The sequence below is a fragment of the Dendronephthya gigantea genome, unplaced genomic scaffold (assembly GCF_004324835.1).
Source record: "Dendronephthya gigantea isolate DGI-Jeju-01 unplaced genomic scaffold, DenGig_1.0 000002F, whole genome shotgun sequence".
NCBI lineage: Eukaryota > Metazoa > Cnidaria > Anthozoa > Malacalcyonacea > Nephtheidae > Dendronephthya > Dendronephthya gigantea.
In genome coordinates, this window is record NW_021163012.1 from 3,441,847 (window position 1) to 3,462,619 (window position 20,773).

The following is a 20,773-nucleotide window of genomic DNA, read 5'->3' on the forward strand; positions in this document are numbered from 1 at the left end:
TAGGTTTGTAGCTGTTTTGTGTGATAGTGTTCCCTATACGTGCATATGACTATACCTCATCGAACGTGCATGTGGCTATACGTCATCGAATACATCGAATAATCTCGCTGTTTGGTCAACAGCATATTAAATAATAGGTAAAAACCGTTGAAAACCGTCAATGATCTCGATGAACGGTCCAAATGGGAAAAATCAATCGCAAACAGGGCCCGAAAAAAATTTTCTTTTTGACTGAAATAGTATTGTTATTATTTTTTATCAGTCAGTTCAAAGTACATTTTCCAATGTAAATTCCCGCCGAAATTTTAATGCTGTATTTCCTTACAGTTTTTCGTTTGAGATGTACAATGTCTACGAACAATACAATATCTGTTTCAGTTGAGATATTCAATGCTGAATATAAACTTTCTCCTCTCGATGACAAGTAAGTTGTTTTGATTTCGTAACCAAAACAACACAGGTATAAGTAAATATGCGAGCGACTCATTTCCCTTAAATCCTCACACACCTGCCGATTAGCGCTCACGCCCTGTGAACAACTAAATGAAGATGCACTTCGGAAGATATATGTCGAACTACCTTGGGAATGGCGGCGGTTGTTTAAATTTATTAACCCAGGAGATTACAGGTTAGCTGACCTTTTATTATAACAGTTATTTCATACTCTGAATTTTTCATCATATTTTACCTATTTTAATTCAAGTGCATATTTATTAATATGTGTATATGTGAGTAATGTGACCTTGTTACCGACCATTCAGCGAATTTCGCCCGCAGCAAAATGGATTAAGTAAGATTGTGAATTACGCGTTAGCACTCGTTTCCATTCGTCAGAATGATAGTGCATGAACTAATGGTATAGTCTAAATTAATAGGCCTTTTAATAAATCTTGATCTAATTTGGTTAATTAAGCGTATAAAGCTTTTTTCTTTTACGAAATTTAGCTACCGAAATAATTGATCAGTGTTTAGTTTTCAAAATTCTAAATATAAAGAGCATCTTATTAAAAAACTAATAACGATGTTTAGGCTTCATCACTTCCATGTACTCTATTAAGTAAATAGTAGTAGCGATTAATAAATACACATGTCTCAAGTCTCAACAATCTCACTTGTTATAAAAGCTGTTAAGAAAAGCCACCTGTCAGATAAACCGCGGTAAATCTTCAGTTATGTGACTTCTCATTGGAAATTAATGTTTAATTTTCAACATTGCTTTACAGAGACGAAGAATGGTGTTCTTGTGTTCCAGAGCCTTGACGCTAATTCCCATCCTCCTGACGACTCCTTTACCGTCAATGATTAACGCTCAGTTGTCAAGTGAGTCACAGACTATCTAAGCCCCCTTTACCCTAAACTCGATTAATCGGTACGGCACGGCTAAATTAAATGAGTACCCGTGTCCATTTTAGCCGTACCCGGCCTTTGTTTTGGTAACTTGAGCACAAATAGAATTAGGGACGCGACGACGCGTACCAATTTTAGCCGTGCCATGCCTTGGTATTTTTTGCGCTTCAACTTTTCGCGTTTCAGCAAATCCGTTTTGGGTATGATTTTCTCCCTTAGCTACAAATTTCCTCAAAGCAATTGACGAGCCGATCGCAAATTTTCTGAACGCACGAGATTTTGGTGTGCTGGGCGATGGCATCACGGACGACTCTCGTGCGATCCAAACATTTGTGAACAATGCTTCGCTCCATCGGAAAATTGCTTTTTTTCCTTCTGGGGAATATATCATCAGTCAAAATATCTGGATCGATGGTAGTGTTAGCATTCAAGGCTCTTCGCGTGGAATAACCGTGTTGAAGACCCCACGGACGAAAATCCTTCAAATATACTTTGGAAACAAAAGGCACGGCTTGAGAGATCTCAGCATCACACATATATTCTTTGACGGGATCACGTTGTATTTCAGCAGTAAGAGATTCAAGCACAATTTTCGCCTGGCGAATTGTCTGTTCTTCACCAGTCGTCAGCCATTGCTTCCCATTAAGAAGAAAGCTAGCATCGTTTGGCAACGTGTCGCAAACGGTATCATAAGCAATGTGGTTATATTGCGTTCCAAGGCTACCCATGCGGTCGGCGTGTCCTTTTACAAGACGAAATACGTGCGAGTAGAAAGCTGTATTTTCGGTCTCAATTTCAACAACCTGACCTGGTTGACTACCCAATATCAAGGTATTAATACTTGGACCAGTTTGATCGAGAAACTTCATTTCACTAAAGGGCACTATAGAATCACCTCCGATCAGGGACGCTTCCAAGCAGCCTTGTATGGAAACCGTGACGACAACCTCACAATCAAATTGAATATCTTCAACGGTAGCCCGTACAAGTCGGGTTTTATTGATCACGTGATTTACCTGAAAGGTTTCGACGGCCTGTACGTTTTGGGCAACTACGCCCGCGGATGGCCGAGCACTGCCGCAGGTGGTTTTAAAATGCGAAACGGAGAGAATTTGGTCGTGGCACGAAACTACCTCGTTGACACCGGGATCCTCTTGTACACCCATAAGGAGATCAATTTTGATCCACTTCACCAAGGCCTATCGAACGTTTATATCTATGGCAATCACTTGGTTGAACTAACTAATATTGGGAAATGGGGGACAGGAATAAGCTACTACGAACCACATTGGTTTGGCGACGATACAAACGTCAACTTTTGTCGCAACACATTCGAGATCAGCAATTTGAATCTCACGTCTCCACCAATAGGAATTCACATCTCTAACGGTGACAAGGAGGAGCATCACGTGTTCAAAGATAACGTATATTTTGGTACAAAAATTCCGGTAAAGTTGTTCGCCATGGATGATACAGAATACGAAGATGGCACATGTGACCAAAGGATGGTGTCACGGTACCAAGGCATCCTAATTCCGAACTTGGTGATTCCACCATATTGTAACCGAAAGACGTTTCTAGCTGATTGTAGCCTATAACGCCACATTGGCTGGATTTGACTTGATTTCAAACTTTTGTGTGAAAAGGTGTATTTTAGCCATCGGGGGAGACAAATTTTCTGTGACACCGGTCATTTTTTCACCTTGCCGATTTTTTTTTTACTGGATTGGGCGCATGCATTATTGATAATTCATTATACAGAAATTATTCTAAGTTCTAACTAAGGGTTTGTTATTATAGTTAAATGATATTCACTGAGCTGCGAATACTTGGTTTAGTATACTTACAAAGGTGATTATTTAAGAAAACTAATCTGTTTTAGAAAATTAATTTCGTTCGAAAATAAAGAGATTCCATGCATAGCCAGTTGCCCGGGATATGGTTTTCATAAAACATAACTTGATTCGTCGTTATTCACATGTCATAATTAGTTGCAATTCGATGTTAGGGGAGGTAGAAATCCTGATTTTCTGCAAACATTTTTCGTATGCATTATACATAGTTTGCCTTTTTAAAATTCCCCCAGGCCTTAATTTCCCTACCTTTACTTTGCCAATGCCACACCCCTGCCACTGGATGATATATTTCCTACGCCTAACCTTGTTAGCGACTATTTTTTAATAACGAATTGTTTTATTGTAAATGACAGCTGTCGTTTTAGACAATATAATATATTATACGTTTTAAATTTAACAAATATGAAATATTACACTACGCAAACCGTCTTATACGATTGTTACCCTGGCGTATGGGATAATGGGAACGTATAATCACGCGCATACTGTTTTCAAATTTTCAACCCTTTTTACCAAAGTGGACATGATTGTACATTGCCTGGCACTTCTTTCCATTTGCGAATTTGCCCCGAAAGATAACTGCTTACAATTAACCGTATGTGGTATGGTTTATATAACTTTTACGCGAAAATAACAGCAGGAAATGATACTTCGCATTTCAATGCCCCCAAAGAATGCTTTTGAGGTGTAAAGTGGCATGTGTTATGTATGTATGTCATACATAACATAAGTTTTAAGCATCATATTACAAAGCAAATTAGCTCGACGTTTAGCTATCGACTCTCGAAAATTACCTAGACTCAATCCTGCAGGCTGGCCGCTTAATAGAGGTAAGAATTGATATAAAACATCATTTGGGACTGCTCTTTGGGTGGCCGCGGCCGCCTAATAGAGGTGGCCGTTTAATAGAGGGATAGTTAATAGTATTTGTATTACAAAAATTTCGGGACTTCGATATGTGGCCGTTCAATAGAGGGTGGCCGCTTAAAGGCTAGTTTCTGGCCACTCAGAAAAAATCTCCTTTGGATCGGAACGGACAGGAAAATTTCCTTTGTCGGTGAGTTCTCAGGCGGCGTTTATACAAAGGAAACTTTCCTGTCCTGTCCGATCCAGAGGAGAATTTTCCTGAGTGAAAACTAGCCTTAATGGAGGGCCGCTTAATGGAGGTTCGACTGTATTTGCTAAGAAATCCTGCTTTATATAATAATGAAATACTGATTAAAGCAGCGACACCATAAAAGTTAACTGGACATTAAAGTTAACTGAAGTTAATATGAAGAGATGTAAAAAAGCTGAGATGTAAAAAGAGATAAAAAAGCTTGATCATGCAATAACGATCGTGTAACGATCTTTTTTAAAATTTAAAATCAATTACACATTTATACACCAATTAACTTGTTGTTATTTCGATAGTTTCCAGTTGTCAAAATGCTATCTTCTCAGTTCTCACATTTTAAAGTTTGCTGATCACATGATTCGAAACCAAAGTTCGAGTTAACCGGATATATTCGACCAAGGGAAAACACAATTTATTCGAATTAGCGAGGAGTTCGAGTTAAGCCAGTTCGAGTTAAGCGGAGTAAATTACTATAAAGAACATTACCAAATCTAAGGGGAATTGGATTTAGTTCGAGTTAGTGAGGAGTTCGAGTTAAGCCAGTTCGAGTTAAGCGAAGTAAATTACTATAAAGAACACAATTCCCCTTAAATTTAGTTTGAGTTAGTGAGGAATTCGAGTTAAGCGAGTTCGAGTTAGCGGGGGACAACTGTAATTTGATTAATTAAGCGAGGAAGCGTTACAAAGCTTTTTTTTCTTCTACTAAATTTATTTAAGTAAAATAATTGATTATATTTCATGCTTGGCTTTTATGATCAAAATTCAATTAAAGCGCATCTTATTAAAAACAAACAGCGATGTTTAGGTTTCATTATTTCTATCTACTCTACCATTGTTTTGCGTCTATTAATTATTAGTAGCTATACCGCAATTACCAAATACACAAATCTCAACAATCTCCCCTGTTATAAAAGCTGTTCAGAAAAGCCACTTGTCAGATAACACCGCGGCGAAGGCCTTAAAGATACTCTCAGGTATATTTTCAATTATTATACATAGGCGATGTGACTCCTGCCCGCTTGGGTAGTGTCGCAGCTCGTCGCATGAATGATTTTCATTGGCTCAACTTCACAATACATTTCTGTTCCAACCAATAGCATAGCTTCGTTCTTTAGAAAGCATAGAAAAGCACTATCCAATTGGACGAAAGCTTCTGAGAGCTGCGACATGGCTTGTATATATTTCTCATGTAAAAATTTATGTTGATTTAAAACTGCCTTACAGTGACGAAGAATGGCGTTCTTGTCTGCTAGAAGCTTAGCGTTTTCCATTGGATTTATTCTCGTGACGACTCCTTTACGATCAATGATCAACGCTCAACCAAGTAAGTCTCGGAGGGCTCCAGCTATAACATAATATTCACTATTTAAATACATATTCTAAATATTTCTAAGAAAAACTATACTATTCTACTGACGATTAAACGCGTTTTTAAAAACGGATGTTTTTAATTGTTTTTTAAAATTTCTAATGTTTTCACTTCGTCTGATTTCTAATGGCAAAGTGTTCCATATTCGGGGAGCGGCAGACATAAAAGCTCTGTTTCCAACAGTCTTCAGTTTAGTAACAGGAACTTGAAGGAGGTTTTCATTATCTGATCTTAGATCGTATTTGCTGGGCAGTTTTAATGTCAGTAGCGCCGAGATATAACTAGGAGCACCACCATTAAGAGCCTTATAGACCAGTTGAGCAATTTTAAAATCGATTGGATACTTGACAGGAAGCCAGTGAAGTTTGATTGAAATTGGTGGGGTTTTTTTGGGGGGGGGGTCTTGTACTTTGGGAAACAAGCCTTGCTGCAGCATTTAAAACTCTTTGGAGTCTTTGAAGTTGGTACTGAGAGACTCCAACTAAGAGGGAATTACAGTAGTCTAGATGGGACGTAACAAAGGCATGTATTAAAGTTTTCGTCGAGTCCATCGATAGAAATTTTCTTAGTTGGCGTATGTTATACAGCCCTCTAAATGCCTTGCTGCAGACTTTCCCAACGTGCATGTGTATTCATAGACATGTAGTTGTCAAACCATGAACCTAAGTTTCGGACTTTTTCTACGGGTTTGATATCAACGCCTCCAACTTTAACAGAATCAATCTGAATCTTTGAGAGTTGTTGTCGAGTACCGATAATTAAGAATTCCGTTTTAGAGTCTTTAAACATCAATTTATGAGTCAGCAACCAGGAACGTATGTTGGCAATACATTCTTCTAATGCCATTATTGCCCGGATTTCTGCTATAGAAGATTCAGGGCGGAAAGACATGTAGAGCTGGCTATCGTTAGCATAACCATGAGCAGTAGATAGGTGCTTACTAACAACGTCAAATAACTGGGATCTTTACAATAAAAAAAGGACAGGTCCAAGACAACTTCCATGAGGTACTCCATGGTTGACGTCAAAATCCTTCATTTTTTATATGAACTCGTTGTCTTCTGTCCGAAGGAAAAGATTAATAAGACGAGCAAGACCACTTCTTGTTTGTCCATACTCAACAAAACATCGTTTTGAACTTTCAACAACAGCCCTTTCGGTAGATTTGGATATAAAAGATAGGTTATAGACAGGTCTAAAGTTCTCAAAAACCACATTTAGGCCAGCTTTTTTTAAAAATGGCTTTAATAGAGCAGTTTTCCAGGCGTCTGGATCATGTCCTTTTTGCAAGGATGCTCTCGTGACAATATGTGTTAATTCATTAGAGCACTGTTTAACTAACCATGATGGAATCGCCGAATCGGATCCAATTCACAAGATGCATTTGACGACTGCATGATTATGTCATAAACCTCTTGATGCGAGGGAGGAGTAAACGATTCTAGCTTGACATCTGGTTTGCGATATTTAACCGGCTGTGGGTCAATGGCAGTGTCATCGATATCTTTTTTAATGATTTCAATTTTGCGGTAAAAATATTCACCAAACGTGTTAACAAGTTGACATATATCCTCAATACGGTGGCAGCCGTGATTCATCCCTCGGTGTCTTGCAAAGTGATGTCACAGCCTTAAACAATTTCTTTGAATCATTCGAGCATTCATCAATAAGGTTAGTATGCAGATCTGACTATAAGCACCTCGATAAACATTAAGTTTAGATTTCCTCATTTTCCTTTCCAGCTTCCTTCCTTCTGTTTTTAAGTGTTTTGCACTCGCATTGAACCACGGCACTCTACGTTTAGCGACAATTTTCTTCCGAATTGGTAACAATTAGTGACAATTTCTTCTTCTAATCATCTATGTTAGACCAGGAACTGTTCATATACAAATTTGACTGCACAATATCGGTCTTGAAGTTGTCAAGGTTAATCTTTTTCGTTTCACGGAGACATATTTCTTTAATAGAGGGGTTTGGATGAAATATAGACAAGTAACATTTTTCAAAGCAGTGATCTGACAAGAAGGTGCTGGTTTCCAGCGAGGAGTTGTTTATATCATTAGACCTTTTTTCTCCGCCGTTCAGTAGTGAGACTTTAAAGTTGGTTTTAAACATAACACCAGTACCACCTCCAGGTCGGTCAGTTCGTCGTGGAAATGACCTAAAAAAGTAACCCGGAGGGCAAAGTGAAGCAATGCTAACAGTGATCGCTTCGGGTCACTGCCTGTGCTGTCATTGATATTCGGCTATTCCTCAAATATTCTCTGCTAGTAATACCACAGTAATACGAATTGGAATAGGTTGACCATTTTCGTTTTGGTCACTTCGGGCCATTGACAGTACAGAATATTTCCCATCAGAGTCAGGGTCATAATGGAGATTTGGAATGGGCTTAGTACTAGGATTTGCATTGGAGGCGCTTTCAACAGTGTTTTTAATAACTTCATCGTCAAATTTATTATAACTCAGGGTCAAGTCATGATCTATTTCTTCATCTCCGATCTCTATCACAGTAGGAGTATCCTCCCTATTAAGTGTGTCTCCCCCATTACGACAGTCGTCTGACACAGTCCAGGTAGTTATCAGAGGTTTTTCGTCAGCATTCAACGGGCAAAAGGTTTTCATGAATTTCAGTGTTGACCGCCTGTATAGCTTCATCGCTCATAGGGCAAGCACAATCGGCCAGCTCTGCATTATATATATATATATATATATATATATATATATATATATATATATATATATATATATATATCATAAATCTCTTTAAACGGGCGCCTTCTTCCCTCGAAAAGTCAATGTACCTAGTTCATAGTTCCATGTAATAATTAGATCAGAGATCGAACTATTAAATTTCTTATACTTGCCACCCGATGATATCCAATTTCCAGATTGTTCTATTCCACATTTAGTGAAATACTTCAACATTTCGAAGGAGTCAGTCCATTTAATACGGTCTCCATGATAACTAAAACAATTCTCTTCTTTATAACGACGAATTTCATTCAAATTCCAGTCGGATAGATCATTGTGAACTAAATGTTAAGACGTTTTGAACCAGAGCTTAATTTACTGTCCGCCATGTTAGCAGTCATAGTCACCTATCATCAGACAGCAGCGTGAAAACCTACGCATGAAACTGAACATCGGTTTATAAGGGAATTTTGAAGGCGTAATTTTTGGACTTCGAATTCGAAGACCGAAAGAGAAGGATAATTTAAGAACCCTCAAGTAGCACTCGTTATAATTTGCTACTTGTGATAATTTCCTGTATTTATTAAATGTATACGAAAATTATTAGGACAAAGCCAATAATTCGTAATTTCCCTCGCCCTTGCCCTGCAACGCGGTTCCCGTTCTTGGCATTGCCCCTTTCCCCTAAACATTAACAATGTGCCTCTGTTGAAAGCTTAAACTTCTTTTTATCGTTGTTCCAGTCATGTCAACGATGCATGATTCGCTTCCTTCAGCTACAAACTTCCTCGAGGCAATTGACGAGCCGATCGCAAATTCCCTAAACGCAAGGAATTTTGGTGTGCTGGGCGATGGCATCACGGACGACTCTCGTGCGATCCAAACGTTTATCAACAATGCTTCGCTCGATCAGAAAATCGCTTTTTTTCCTTCTGGGGAATATATCATCAGTGAAAATATCTGGATCGATGGAAGTGTCAGCATTCAAGGCTCTTCGCGTGGAATAACCGTGTTGAAGACCCCACGGACGAAAATCCTTCAAATATACATTGGAAACAAAATGCACGGCTTGAGAGATCTCAGCATCACACATATATTCTTTGACGGGATCACGTTGTATTTCAGCAGTAAGAGATTCAAGCACAATTTTCACCTGGCGAATTGTCTGTTCTTCACCAGTCGTCAGCCATTGCTTCCGATTGAGAAAGCTAGCATCAGTTGGCAACGTGTCGCAAACGGTATCATAAGCAATGTGGTAATATTGCGTTCCAAGGAAACCCACGCGGTCGGCGTGTCCTTTTACAAGACGAAACACGTGCGAGTAGAAAGCTGTATCTTCGGTCTTGATTTCAACAACCTGACCTGGTTGGCTACCCAATATCATGGCATTGATACTTGGACCAGTTTGATCGAGAAGCTTCACTTCACTAAAGGGCACTATTAGGCCGTATTCTCTGGCACGAAAAGTCGCTTAGAAAACGATTTTCGTTGCCCCCCTTCGGGCACTACTTGAAAACACGATAGAAAATTAGGATAAATTATAGAAAGTCTAAATTCACTTGTTTTCACCTTCACAAACCTGCAGTTTTCGAGCATTTCATCTTCGAAACATCAGTGAATTTGCATGTTTTGCAATACACCGACGCCATTTTGATTCAGGAAATGTCGAGGATACTTGGTGTAATATACGACATATATAGCAGATTCAGCAGTTTTATACCGGTATTTAAATGAAGTTTCCTACATTTTTGCTGTGCAAGCAGGTTTCAACAAGGAAGCTTTGAGTGGAGTTTTACGAGGTTTTTCGCAAATTTTCATAGTTTTTCAAAACTGAATTAGTCAGAGAAGAATTGGACAACAATTAATCGGAAAACATCCGCCAATTTTGCATACACGCATCAAAATCATCCACGAGCGTTTTGTTTCTAGCCAAGTTATATAAAATAATTACTACACAATTCCTTTCCAGCATAACCTTTGTTTATATTAACTACTTTTATAATACACACGTTTTCTCAGCAAAACTATTAACAACATCTCAGTTTTTTGACAAAGTTAATTACCAACGCCTTTATCTTATCATCAATCCACTAAAAACGAATTTGTTGAGCGAAAACCCAGACATCTTTACGAAGTTGAAAAAGAACAAATTTCAAACATTTTCCTTATGAAAACGTGTGAGGACTTGTGAAAACTGCCAAGTTGGGCCCAAGTCTAAACTTGCTGAAGTATTGGAAAATGAATCTGGAAATCCAGAAGTCAATGTTTGTGCATTTAACAACAATGCACTGATTGTAGATGCTATGGCAGTTATTCAGTCGATGAAAGGAAAATGGAAAACATTTGGCGATGATGCTCTTTTAAAAACCTCAACACGCTAGCACGAAAGTATAATTCCAAATGATTAGATTGTTGCAGACAGGTATCCTTAGTTGAGCATAAAGAATGCAGAGAAACAACGAAGAGCTGAAGGAGTCCAGAAAGTTCAAATCTTCGGAAAAGATCAGAGTGTTCCAAAACAGTGGAAAAAGTGTTTAAGATGCGGTGAAAACCAGAAATCCCTCATATCTTTCTTATGTGAACACTGGAGGTCATGTAACTCCTCCCGGTGGTTTTCCATTTCAACTATGTACGTAACTGCTAAAGAAAGATGCTATGTTTTATATCCCGGTGATTCCCCGAACGATATTGTTACAAGTAATGAGGTGTTTTCGCTTCATAGCACCACGAAGAAGCAGACACTCGTTTAATTCTACATGCCAACCACGCAGCAGCAACGTACGATAAAGTTATTATCAAAGGCCCTGATACAGATGTTCTTATACCTGCGATTGCCATGCAACAACAGATGCAGAAAGAGATTTTCTTTTTGACTGGCACGGGAGATAGACGTCGTTGCGTATTTGTAGCAATTATCTCGAAATTCTTGGGCGTGGATGTTGCACTTTGTTTACCAGGCTTTCATGCTTTTACCGGTAATGGCATTAGCAATCAAGCAGCATCATGGTATCAGTGTTTAAGTGCAGAAGTCGATCTCCCATCACTGGTTGGCAATGGCTGGACGCTTGACGATAAAGAGCTGGAGATAACTTGGATGACACGCCCACCCGCTCCGCGATCTTTAATTGAGTGTCAGTTGAGTGCAAGTGCAAGACTGGATGCTCGACCATGCATGCGTTGTTCCTGCAAAAAGGCTGACTTAAAGTGCACCAACCTATGTTCGTGTGGTGATTGCCAGAATGCAGTAGTTGAAGATTGTAACGACGATGACAGCAGTTATGGCCTGGCTCAATCTGATGACGATGATGAACTTGAAGGATCAGGATCTAATCTGGATTTCGGAGATGACGTCGATGATGAATTGTGGTATTAGCTGTCCGATTAAAAGGGTTGAGTTCAACATTTTATTTGTGTTTTAAAATTATAAGGCGCTCGTAATCTCCCACGATGGTATTATTAAAAACGTATCAATATCAACCTTGGTATGCGTGTTCAATATTTTAACATGTACAGTAGTTGTACGTTGCAAATCACAAAACAAAGGGTATGCTGGAAAAGAATTGTGTAGTAATTATTACTCCGCCTGCGTATGCGCAGCGGAGTCTTAAAATGCCATGGTCTTTTTTCCTTTTCGTCGTTTTGGGCGACAGAAGTTGGCATTTCTACAGGTAACCCAAAACATTTTGACCGAGAAGCCCTGGGTTTCACGGTCCACGGATGAATTAGGTACATCAGTTGGCATGCAGGTGGAGTGAACGCCTTGAGCAGGCGTCTTGTTTTATATAAATTGACTAGAAACAAAACGCTCGTGGATGATTTTGATGCGTGTAAATAAAGTTGTTCTTATTTATTTGTAAATTCCAAGAGCAGAATGCTATAAAAAAATCGCAAATTGGCGGATGTTTTCCGATTAATTGTTGTCCAATTCTTTTCTGACTAATTTAGTTTTGAAAAACTATGAAAATTTGCGAAAAACCTCGTAAAACTCCACTCAAAGCTTCCTTGTTGAAACCTGCTTGCACAGCAAAAATTCAGGAAACTTCATTTAAATACCGGTATAAAACTGCTGAATCTGCTATATATGTCGTATATTACACCAAGTATCCTCGACATTTCCTGAATCAAAATGGCGTCGGTGTATTGCAAAACATGCAAATTCACTGATGTTTCGAAGATGAAATGCTCGAAAACTGCAGGTTTGTGAAGGTGAAAACAAGTGAATTTAGACTTTCTATAATTTATCCTAATTTTCTATCGTGTTTTCAAGTAGTGCCCGAAGGGGGGCAACGAAACTGAACGATAATCGGCCACAGAATACGGCCTATATAGAATCACCTCCGATCAGGGACACTTCCAAGCAGCTTTGTATGGAAACCGTGACGAAAACCTCACAGTCGAATCGAACATCTTCAACGGTAGCCCGTACAAGTCGGGTTTTATTGATCACGTGATTTACCTGAAAGGTTTCGACGGCCTGTACGTTTTGGGCAACTACGCCCGCGGATGGCCGAGCACTCCTGCAGGCGGTTTTAAAATGCGAAACGGGGAGAATTTGGTCGTGGCACGAAACTACCTCGTTGACACCGGGATCCTCTTGTACACCCATAAGGAGATCAATTTTGATCCACTTCACCAAGGCCTATCGAACGTTTATATCTATGACAATCACTTGGTTGAACTAACTAATATTGGGGAATGGGGGACAGGAATAAGCTACTACGAACCACATTGGTTTGGCAACGATACAAACGTCAACTTCTGTCACAACACATTCGAGATCAGCAATTTGAATCTCACGTCTCCACCAATAGGAATTCACATCTCTAACGGTGACAAGGAGGAGCATCACGTGTTCAAAGATAACGTATATTTTGGTACAAAAATTCCGGTAAAGTTGTTCGCCAGGGATGGTGCAGAATACGAAGATGGCACATGTGACCAAAGGATGGTGTCAGGGTACCAAGGCATCCCAATTCCCGACTTGGTTATTCCACCATATTGTAACCGAAGTGCTTGTAATATCGTCGCATTGGCTGGATTTGACGACTAGTATGAAGTACACACAAAATTACGAACTTTACACATATTATTAGATTTTAGGAATAATTTTATAGAGGCAGTTTGCAGGACTTTATTGTGTTAAAGTAGAACAATTGTTTTGTGGACAAAATGATGTTGGGCACCGATTTTTTCAAACATTTATCATGTACTTATATGCGTTTTCTAAGGAAATTGGTCTGGTAGAATTCGTCTACATGGACCCCCCTTCGCTCTAACTGGGGCCAGTCGTATAGATCTCTTAACTACATTTTGGATAGTCAAATCGCAGTTAAGTAAAAAATACATTGACCAACTGTTGTCACTACAATTCTGTATAACTTTTTATACTCTACTCATCTAAATTCAAATCCTTCCCTTTGCATTCTGGATTCCTTATTTTGAAATCCAGATTTCATGCCTTCAATTCCTGATCCTCGTCCTTGGATATTAGTTACTTTTACCTATTTTGGATTCCTTTCCATCTAATCCGAAGCTCGTAAACCTTTTCCTTGAATTTTGGATTCCCTTCCTCGGATTCTAGATTTCTCTCTTTTGAATCTTGATTCGGTACTTTAACTTTCCTTAAACTCCGAATTCGCATGATTGAAGATTTTTTCAATATCAACCACAAACATATTGTTAAACAATACAAACTCTAATATAGCACACGCACACACACACGTATTGTAAGTGCACTTATATTATAGGTTTAAAGTTGATTAAAATATGTCCATTTATATATACAAAATATACAACAAATTGCTTAAAAAATAACGGCCGATATAGGTGAAAATAAAATAAGCATGCAAATAGCGCCATAATACTGGCAGTTCCGTAGTCATCACGGCCTTCCTTGCCCATTTCATCTGTGCTCGGCCTTTGTTTTGATAGCCTGGCCACTAATAAAATTGGATACGGGTACCAATTTTAGCTATGCCGTGCCAATAAGTCGAGTGTGGTCTAGTTGAAACGGGGCTTTAAAGTGCCTATACCATAGTTGCGAATTTTGGATAGATCAAAGGTTTAAGGTATTTTTAGCAATACATTTTGTTATTGAAAAATTTTGTCTTGATGGGTTTTTTATAGCCTTTAAAATTACCGGACATGACGTCAAATCGGCAATTGCAAATTAGTCTTCTTTTGTTTTCTTTTAAGAAAACTAATTTGTTTCTGGACCCGTTCTTTGGCCGATCTTTGACCGTTTACATGGACCGTTATTTTGAAGCTTGAGGTTCTAACTGATGTCAAAAATAGAAATATTTGTCTAGGATCACCGTCTGCGTTTTGTCGATGTTGGAGTAGAATGGGGTGACGGGGGCTGGGAGGTGTTAGCTCCCCTGGTTCTCTTTCGTTTAGGTGAGGTGTCGGGTGTTGTGGGGCGAGAACCCGAGGTGGCTACTGACTGTAGCTTAAGTTTGAGACCGGAGCTTGATCCAGGAGGCTCTGGTGAAGGGAAAACGGAATTAGTCATTTTCACGCTATACGAACAGGCTAAATGACCCCTTAGGACTGACGAGTTGTGTGTCAAATAACAGGCAACAAAATGTTGCTATTCGTACACCAAATTGTTTTTATTAGTATGATAAAATTACTCGATGCCGATTGGCGGAGAGGAAAACAATTATTTCATCAATTGTACATACAGCACAATTAATGATTTTGTTAAAATAAACAAAATGGCGGCAAGATATTTCCATACAAACTAAACAGCCTTGAAGGAAGTAAAAAGGCTAGAAAGGTAAACGAAAATACTGCTAAAAGCACAAAATAATGGATAAAAGTCTGCCAGAACTGCGCTTTGGCAAAAAACTATGCTTATCGCGCTAATAATAACAGACAACGGCTCATCCAATTTTGGCAAAATTTTCTAACATCACTCGTTATTGTTTGAGATATGGGCATTTTGGTACTGGTTTAATTTCTGTCATTGCTATATTTGGGTGCCAGTGTAGCTTTAAAACTGTTGATTAAAATAATTTAAATTTTGGGTTGGATTGTTTTTACTGATCCATAAAATGGTCCAGTATGCACGTGTAGATAATTGCTTTTAAAATATTGCATGCAGTCAACTGTAGCAATTATGAGAAAATTATTTCTATTTTTTGTACCCCTCTGCTAAACAATCTTATGGTAAATGTGGATTTTATTAGTATACAAACCATCATCGTTATAGTCAGAACCAGCCTGTCCTGGTGGCTCAAATATTTCATCCGGTAGATTAAAATCATTCTCTTCATTTGGAAATGGGATATTTTCAGTCTCATTCTAAACAATCAACCACAATGAACTCATTAGGTGGCATTACATCTTCAAACACACAAGAATTGACAATTAAAGTTAAATCAAATATGCACACAGAAACACGGTTTTTCCAAATTATAAGACTGCAGCCCAGGAAAAATCCGCAAAAGACAGAATTTTCTGTGCCTCCTTCAAGCAATTTTATATAAAAATTGCATAGTTTTATATCAAGAGGGCATTCTTGGTTGATCAATAATAATTAATTACCCAAAATACATTTTGACTTGTACCTTAAAAAACTATACTCTTAGTTGTGAACAACATCTATGTCAGGCATTTCTGCTTCCCAATAGTTTGCAAACAAATTCTAACCAGGAGCTTGAACTTGTGAAAATTACAACTATAGATTCCTTGACTGAAATCTGATTTGTGGCCCTGAAATTTGTTATACTTGTACTAAGGTTTTAAAACTTTTAGTTTGCTGACATAAAACACCCTATTTGTATACAACTTTTGTGATGGCAACTAAGATCTCATTTTGTTTAGAATATGCTTGTCAGTGATATATACAGTTTTTGATAAACTTACTTACCAAAGCAGGAAGATTGTATAGATCTTTCAAATGCTGCCACAGTTGTTCAGAGGAAATATTTCTTTTACCAGTAGATGTTGTGAACTTATCATGAATACAAGCCATATGAAAATGCCTGTTTATACCTAAAAAGTATTAACCCATTAAGATTATAACATGTACATGTAACATGAAGATGCACAAACCTTCACATTTCATGCCATCTATGCTTTAGTAATTCACCAATGGAGTTTTGTGGCACTCACTTCATCTCACAATATAAATAATAGTGGGCACTCTAGCTTTGCAGAAATTGAAGCTGTGGATCGTTCTGTAATTTAGGCCAAAATTCTAAACAACTCAGCTACCTTGGCCATTTGCTATTATATGCACTAGCGGCAAATGAGTTCTAGGCCTATCCTTTACCATGTAATAATGCACAAAACAAGGGCAAAATTACTAAAAAAAGATAAGGCTATTGAGTTAACAATAAGGCCTAATGCACAAAATCAAGGGGTTTCTTTTCACAATTCATTATTTTGACGGACAGTGGAAAAAACCTATGCCTATATTTTAGAATGGCTTTCACAAATTGCAGTGATTACATAACAGTAAATTAACTGCTAGGTCAATTGAACTATTGCAGGCTTGGGATGGAAGGGTACTAAATTTGAAGTCTAGTATCTGTAACAAACAAGTCTTTGATGCAATAAAACACACAGCGAAGCTTTTATTAATGGAAAAAACATGCAAATTCGACCTCTAGGCCTGCTTACCATAAGATCAGCCTCATAACCATTTGCCAACAATAACTAAGAAATAGGCACACTACAGAATCCTAATATAGATCAGTGACTAAGTGCAAGAAGTGATCTAGAATAGTAACTAAATGGAATATTCTATTTCTTCCAACAAAGTTGGAGGCTTTTTTAAGATGGCATTTAATCGATTTTAGATCAATTTGCTCAATCAGAATAAAGTTAATACGAGCGATTTCAAATGTAAACAAAACATATTTTTATACATTTTTTAGAAAATCGATCATGAAATATTTGAAGCTATCTCATAAACAGAGTTTGGAGAAAAGCTAATTGGTCACCAAAGCTTAAAATCGTAAGTACAAAAAAAGAAATATTTAAAAATTTATATACAAAACGTCAAAACCTCGATATAAACAAATTCAATATTAGTCATTGTTCAAGTATGTACGCTTCATAAAACATGAATGTTTGTACAATAAGGAAGCCAAACATTCGGAACGACAAAATATACTCGACAAATGTATCGCAATTATATTTACCTATCGGTTTGTGTCCTTTCATTGAATGAAAAAGACTAACTTCTAATTCGGGCGTCCAAACGAGAACTTCGTTGCCCTCCATTTTGTTCTGTATGGAAATACTTCATGTTGTGCGGATTAAAGGATCGGTATTTCCACTTGTAATTCCTAAACGTCATTTTCATGCTTACTGACGCGTTTCGCGAGCCAGGACCCTGGCTTGTGTGATTGTTATTTCTAGCCTCTTGATCAGTGGCGGGAATTCTGTTCAGTTCAACACATTACGGGAAATAATATCAAACGTGTTTTTGAGAAAGAAATGAAATGTGACCAAGCGAACTTCGCTCTACTGAGAAACTTCATTAAAACGGGCAAAGAGTAAGGAAATTTAGCCTTACGTGTTTTCTGTATTAGGCGCGATAAATCGACACTATTTCTGTAATATACACAAATGTACAAAACAAATTTCGCATTATACACAAGTTGCACTTTCCCATTTTATATCTTGTCATGATCGATCGATTTCTGGTCCTTTCCTCCTCCCCCCCACTTTTAAACAGGGTCCGCGCGGTCCCTGGTAGCTAAAAACCACAAACGAAACTATCAGTCAATTCCACGTCGGTGATCGACCACGTTATGGGCACGTGTGACCTTGATTCACGTGATAGCACAGCCACGATGCCCAAGACATTAAAATATTTTAATTGTGTAATGTAAACAGAGGCGCTGCCGTGAGAAAACAAAATTAGTCCCCTGAATATTTTGTTCTAAAACAAGCGCAGGAAATCCGTACGTCGGTTATCTTTGTGTCTGTTGGGAACATTTTTTGCAGATTTGACTCAAAACGTTACATTAAACCAATTCATCCCATTGTCCACACGCCCTACGTCAGATGGCTTAGATATGACGTTGGTGAATGTATAGACACCTAATTTATAAAGAAAACAAATTACATACGCAATGGGTAACGATGACGTCAAATTCTGAAGAAGCAAGGTCATGTAGTCAAGGTTGTCAATGTAAAAAGAGTGTTTTTCTAAGTTCGGATTACAAGTGGCTTGGTCAGTTTGTGGAGATTTCACCCATATATAGATTAGTTTAATGTTAATCGTATTCCATTCAAAAGTACACTGATTAGGCATTTTAGCTAATCCCGTCATTAAATGTATCTATTATAACTTTGACCACTTTCAACCGGCCTCTGAAGGCCACGTTCATGCACAACGCAAGTCGTTCCTGCCACTTGCAACGCAATTTCCGGCAGAAAGCTCACGCTTCATGCACGAAGTAAGCAAACGTGCCCACAGCCGAAGTTTATGCTTCAGTATCTAATGATAAAGTTTATGCTTTATCTAATGATAAAGTTTGTGCTTTATCAAATGATACAGCTTATCAAATGATAGAAAGAACGTAGACCATTTTGCTGTTCTGATTATATATAATTAGCTACGATTTCATGAAATACGATTTTTAAATGTTCCGCGCCAGTCAACTCAGTACAAGTTGTTTTGCAGATTAAAATAATGGAAGCCTGCAAAATTTATTCATTTAAACTTTAAAAGGGATTGTTCACACTTGCATTAATCGCTGCGATTTTATGGTTGATCACCTTCTTTTGATAGATGTGAATGAGTGCATGCCGGAGAGATATTTTTATAAGCTTTTACTTAACTTTTATAGTGTATACGCGGTGCAATTTTTTTGCAACTTGCAATTAGTGAAGAGTCTTCAGGGAGTCCGCAAGTAAGGGCATGCAAGTTACTGCATAAGAGCATTCAGACTAGTCGTTCTTTAATCTTTATGTTCTTTTTATCCGTCAAAAGACGGATGTCGCACGAATAAGGAGCATGCAGGGCAGTACTGCAAAAATGCAGCTCTCAAAGTCGCTATACAACCACAACCTACGCTTAGGTAAAAGACTCTGGGTACGAGGTTGATACAACCATCGTAAAGAGGCAAGATCCTGAACCATGCACAAGAATCAAGAATCGGCAGAGATACCACCTCATGAAGCAGTTAACTCAATTCGAAAACTACAGAAAACTACCTACACCCGAGAGAGAATCCGAGAGAGAATCTTGATTTGCGTGGGGAGTTTCTCGGTAAAACTGCCTGCACACCAGGACACAAGAGTCAAGAGTAACCTGTCAAGATGACTACTTATTAAATCTCATGTTCAGCCCGAGCCCGAGGAGTTGGTTGCAGGGGGGTTTGTTTTTGCTGATATAGAATACCCAAGAAAATGCGTGTTTTTCAACGCCGTTCCTTCACATTTGAGTGATTAACTCATTCCGCCCTTCGGGTGGTCCTGTGCCTTTCAAAACATACGCACGACAATTACTTCCTTTTCGCTTGAAACTGACTGATAAGTGTCGATGTGTAAATCAAAGTGTTTTTCTAAGCCCATTTAATCGAATCAACGTGTGATTTCATGACCGCGTAGCCGTGACGCAAGTCCCGTAGCGACGAACACAAACGGAATTAAATGCCTGTTATATGGCGTAATATATGGCATTTATTTCAAAGCTCCGACGACTGACGGCTCCCCGTGAGAAGAATTAAACACACTGTACTCGCGATTAGGAGGGTATTAGCAAATACGTTTTCTCCTCAAGTCAACGCAGAATCTCACGATACTGGAAAACACATCTTATTTACTAAAGGTATTTATTTATACATAATATCTTTGATAACTCTTAATTTTAAGTATACGAAGTAGTTATGGTTAATAATTATCTATACCTATGCTAATCAAGGTCTAAATTATACGTATTTCTGTATATATTGCTACATATGAAAAGGGGAGACCATTCCGTATTACCAATAATTCCTAAAGTGCCTGATCATGTCTATATATCAGTTCAATCATGGGCTATCTAGTGTCGTCAGTATACCGATGAATGCATATACCACCCAACGAAGTTGTCTGGACTGGCGCATGCTCTCGCCTCCAGACACATTGCCTATAGCAACATGTAAGCATTGAATATATTGAATATAAACATAAGTCATTACACATGCTTCCTCGCCGTATCTCGCACTTTAGTTTGCCTGTTCCGGAATCATAATCTTATATGCTTGTCTATTAACTGACTTTTCATATTTCCTGTGTAGATAACTTTGTGCGCTCGTCTAAATTAAGATACTTCAACAGTATGGTTGATTAATGAACGCAAAAGCATGCGATACTATAGTTAAAATCGATTTAAAACTCGAGAAAGCATAAATAACTTCTCATGAAATGTGATATAACAATTGC

General features: G+C 38.2%; 3 protein-coding genes across 5 annotated transcripts; 2 read left to right on the plus strand and 1 right to left on the minus strand.

Annotated features, from left to right (window-relative positions):
* The first annotated feature begins 202 nt into the window (after window positions 1-202).
* Window positions 203-3,189, plus strand: LOC114535954. Of its 2 annotated transcripts, XM_028557303.1 has the most exons (3): window positions 203-628; window positions 1,224-1,320; window positions 1,567-3,189. In XM_028557303.1, exons 2-3 carry the CDS (start codon window positions 1,233-1,235, stop codon window positions 2,943-2,945), a joined length of 1,467 nt encoding a protein of 488 aa, XP_028413104.1. In that variant the 5' UTR covers window positions 203-628; window positions 1,224-1,232; the 3' UTR covers window positions 2,946-3,189. The 2 variants fall into 2 exon arrangements, with proteins under 2 accessions (XP_028413104.1, XP_028413097.1); XM_028557296.1 differs by lacking the exon at window positions 203-628 and having other exon boundaries at window positions 739-1,320.
* Window positions 3,190-3,964: 775 nt separating this feature from the next.
* On the plus strand, window positions 3,965-9,836 carry LOC114536606. 2 transcript variants are annotated; one of them, XM_028557964.1, is made up of 3 exons: window positions 3,965-4,033; window positions 5,545-5,644; window positions 9,127-9,836. In XM_028557964.1, the coding sequence occupies exons 2-3, from the start codon at window positions 5,554-5,556 to the stop codon at window positions 9,825-9,827; spliced, it is 792 nt and encodes a 263-aa protein (XP_028413765.1). In that variant the 5' UTR covers window positions 3,965-4,033; window positions 5,545-5,553; the 3' UTR covers window positions 9,828-9,836. The 2 variants fall into 2 exon arrangements, with proteins under 2 accessions (XP_028413765.1, XP_028413771.1); XM_028557970.1 differs by lacking the exon at window positions 3,965-4,033 and having other exon boundaries at window positions 5,449-5,644.
* Window positions 9,837-14,090: 4,254 nt separating this feature from the next.
* LOC114534971 (MRG/MORF4L-binding protein-like) lies at window positions 14,091-17,641 on the minus strand. The gene is made up of 4 exons (XM_028556377.1): window positions 17,536-17,641; window positions 16,257-16,381; window positions 15,583-15,688; window positions 14,091-14,866 (listed from the first exon to the last, which is right to left on the minus strand). Exons 1-4 carry the CDS (start codon window positions 17,615-17,617, stop codon window positions 14,694-14,696), a joined length of 486 nt encoding a protein of 161 aa, XP_028412178.1. The 5' UTR covers window positions 17,618-17,641; the 3' UTR covers window positions 14,091-14,693.
* Between the last annotated feature and the right edge of the window lie 3,132 nt (window positions 17,642-20,773).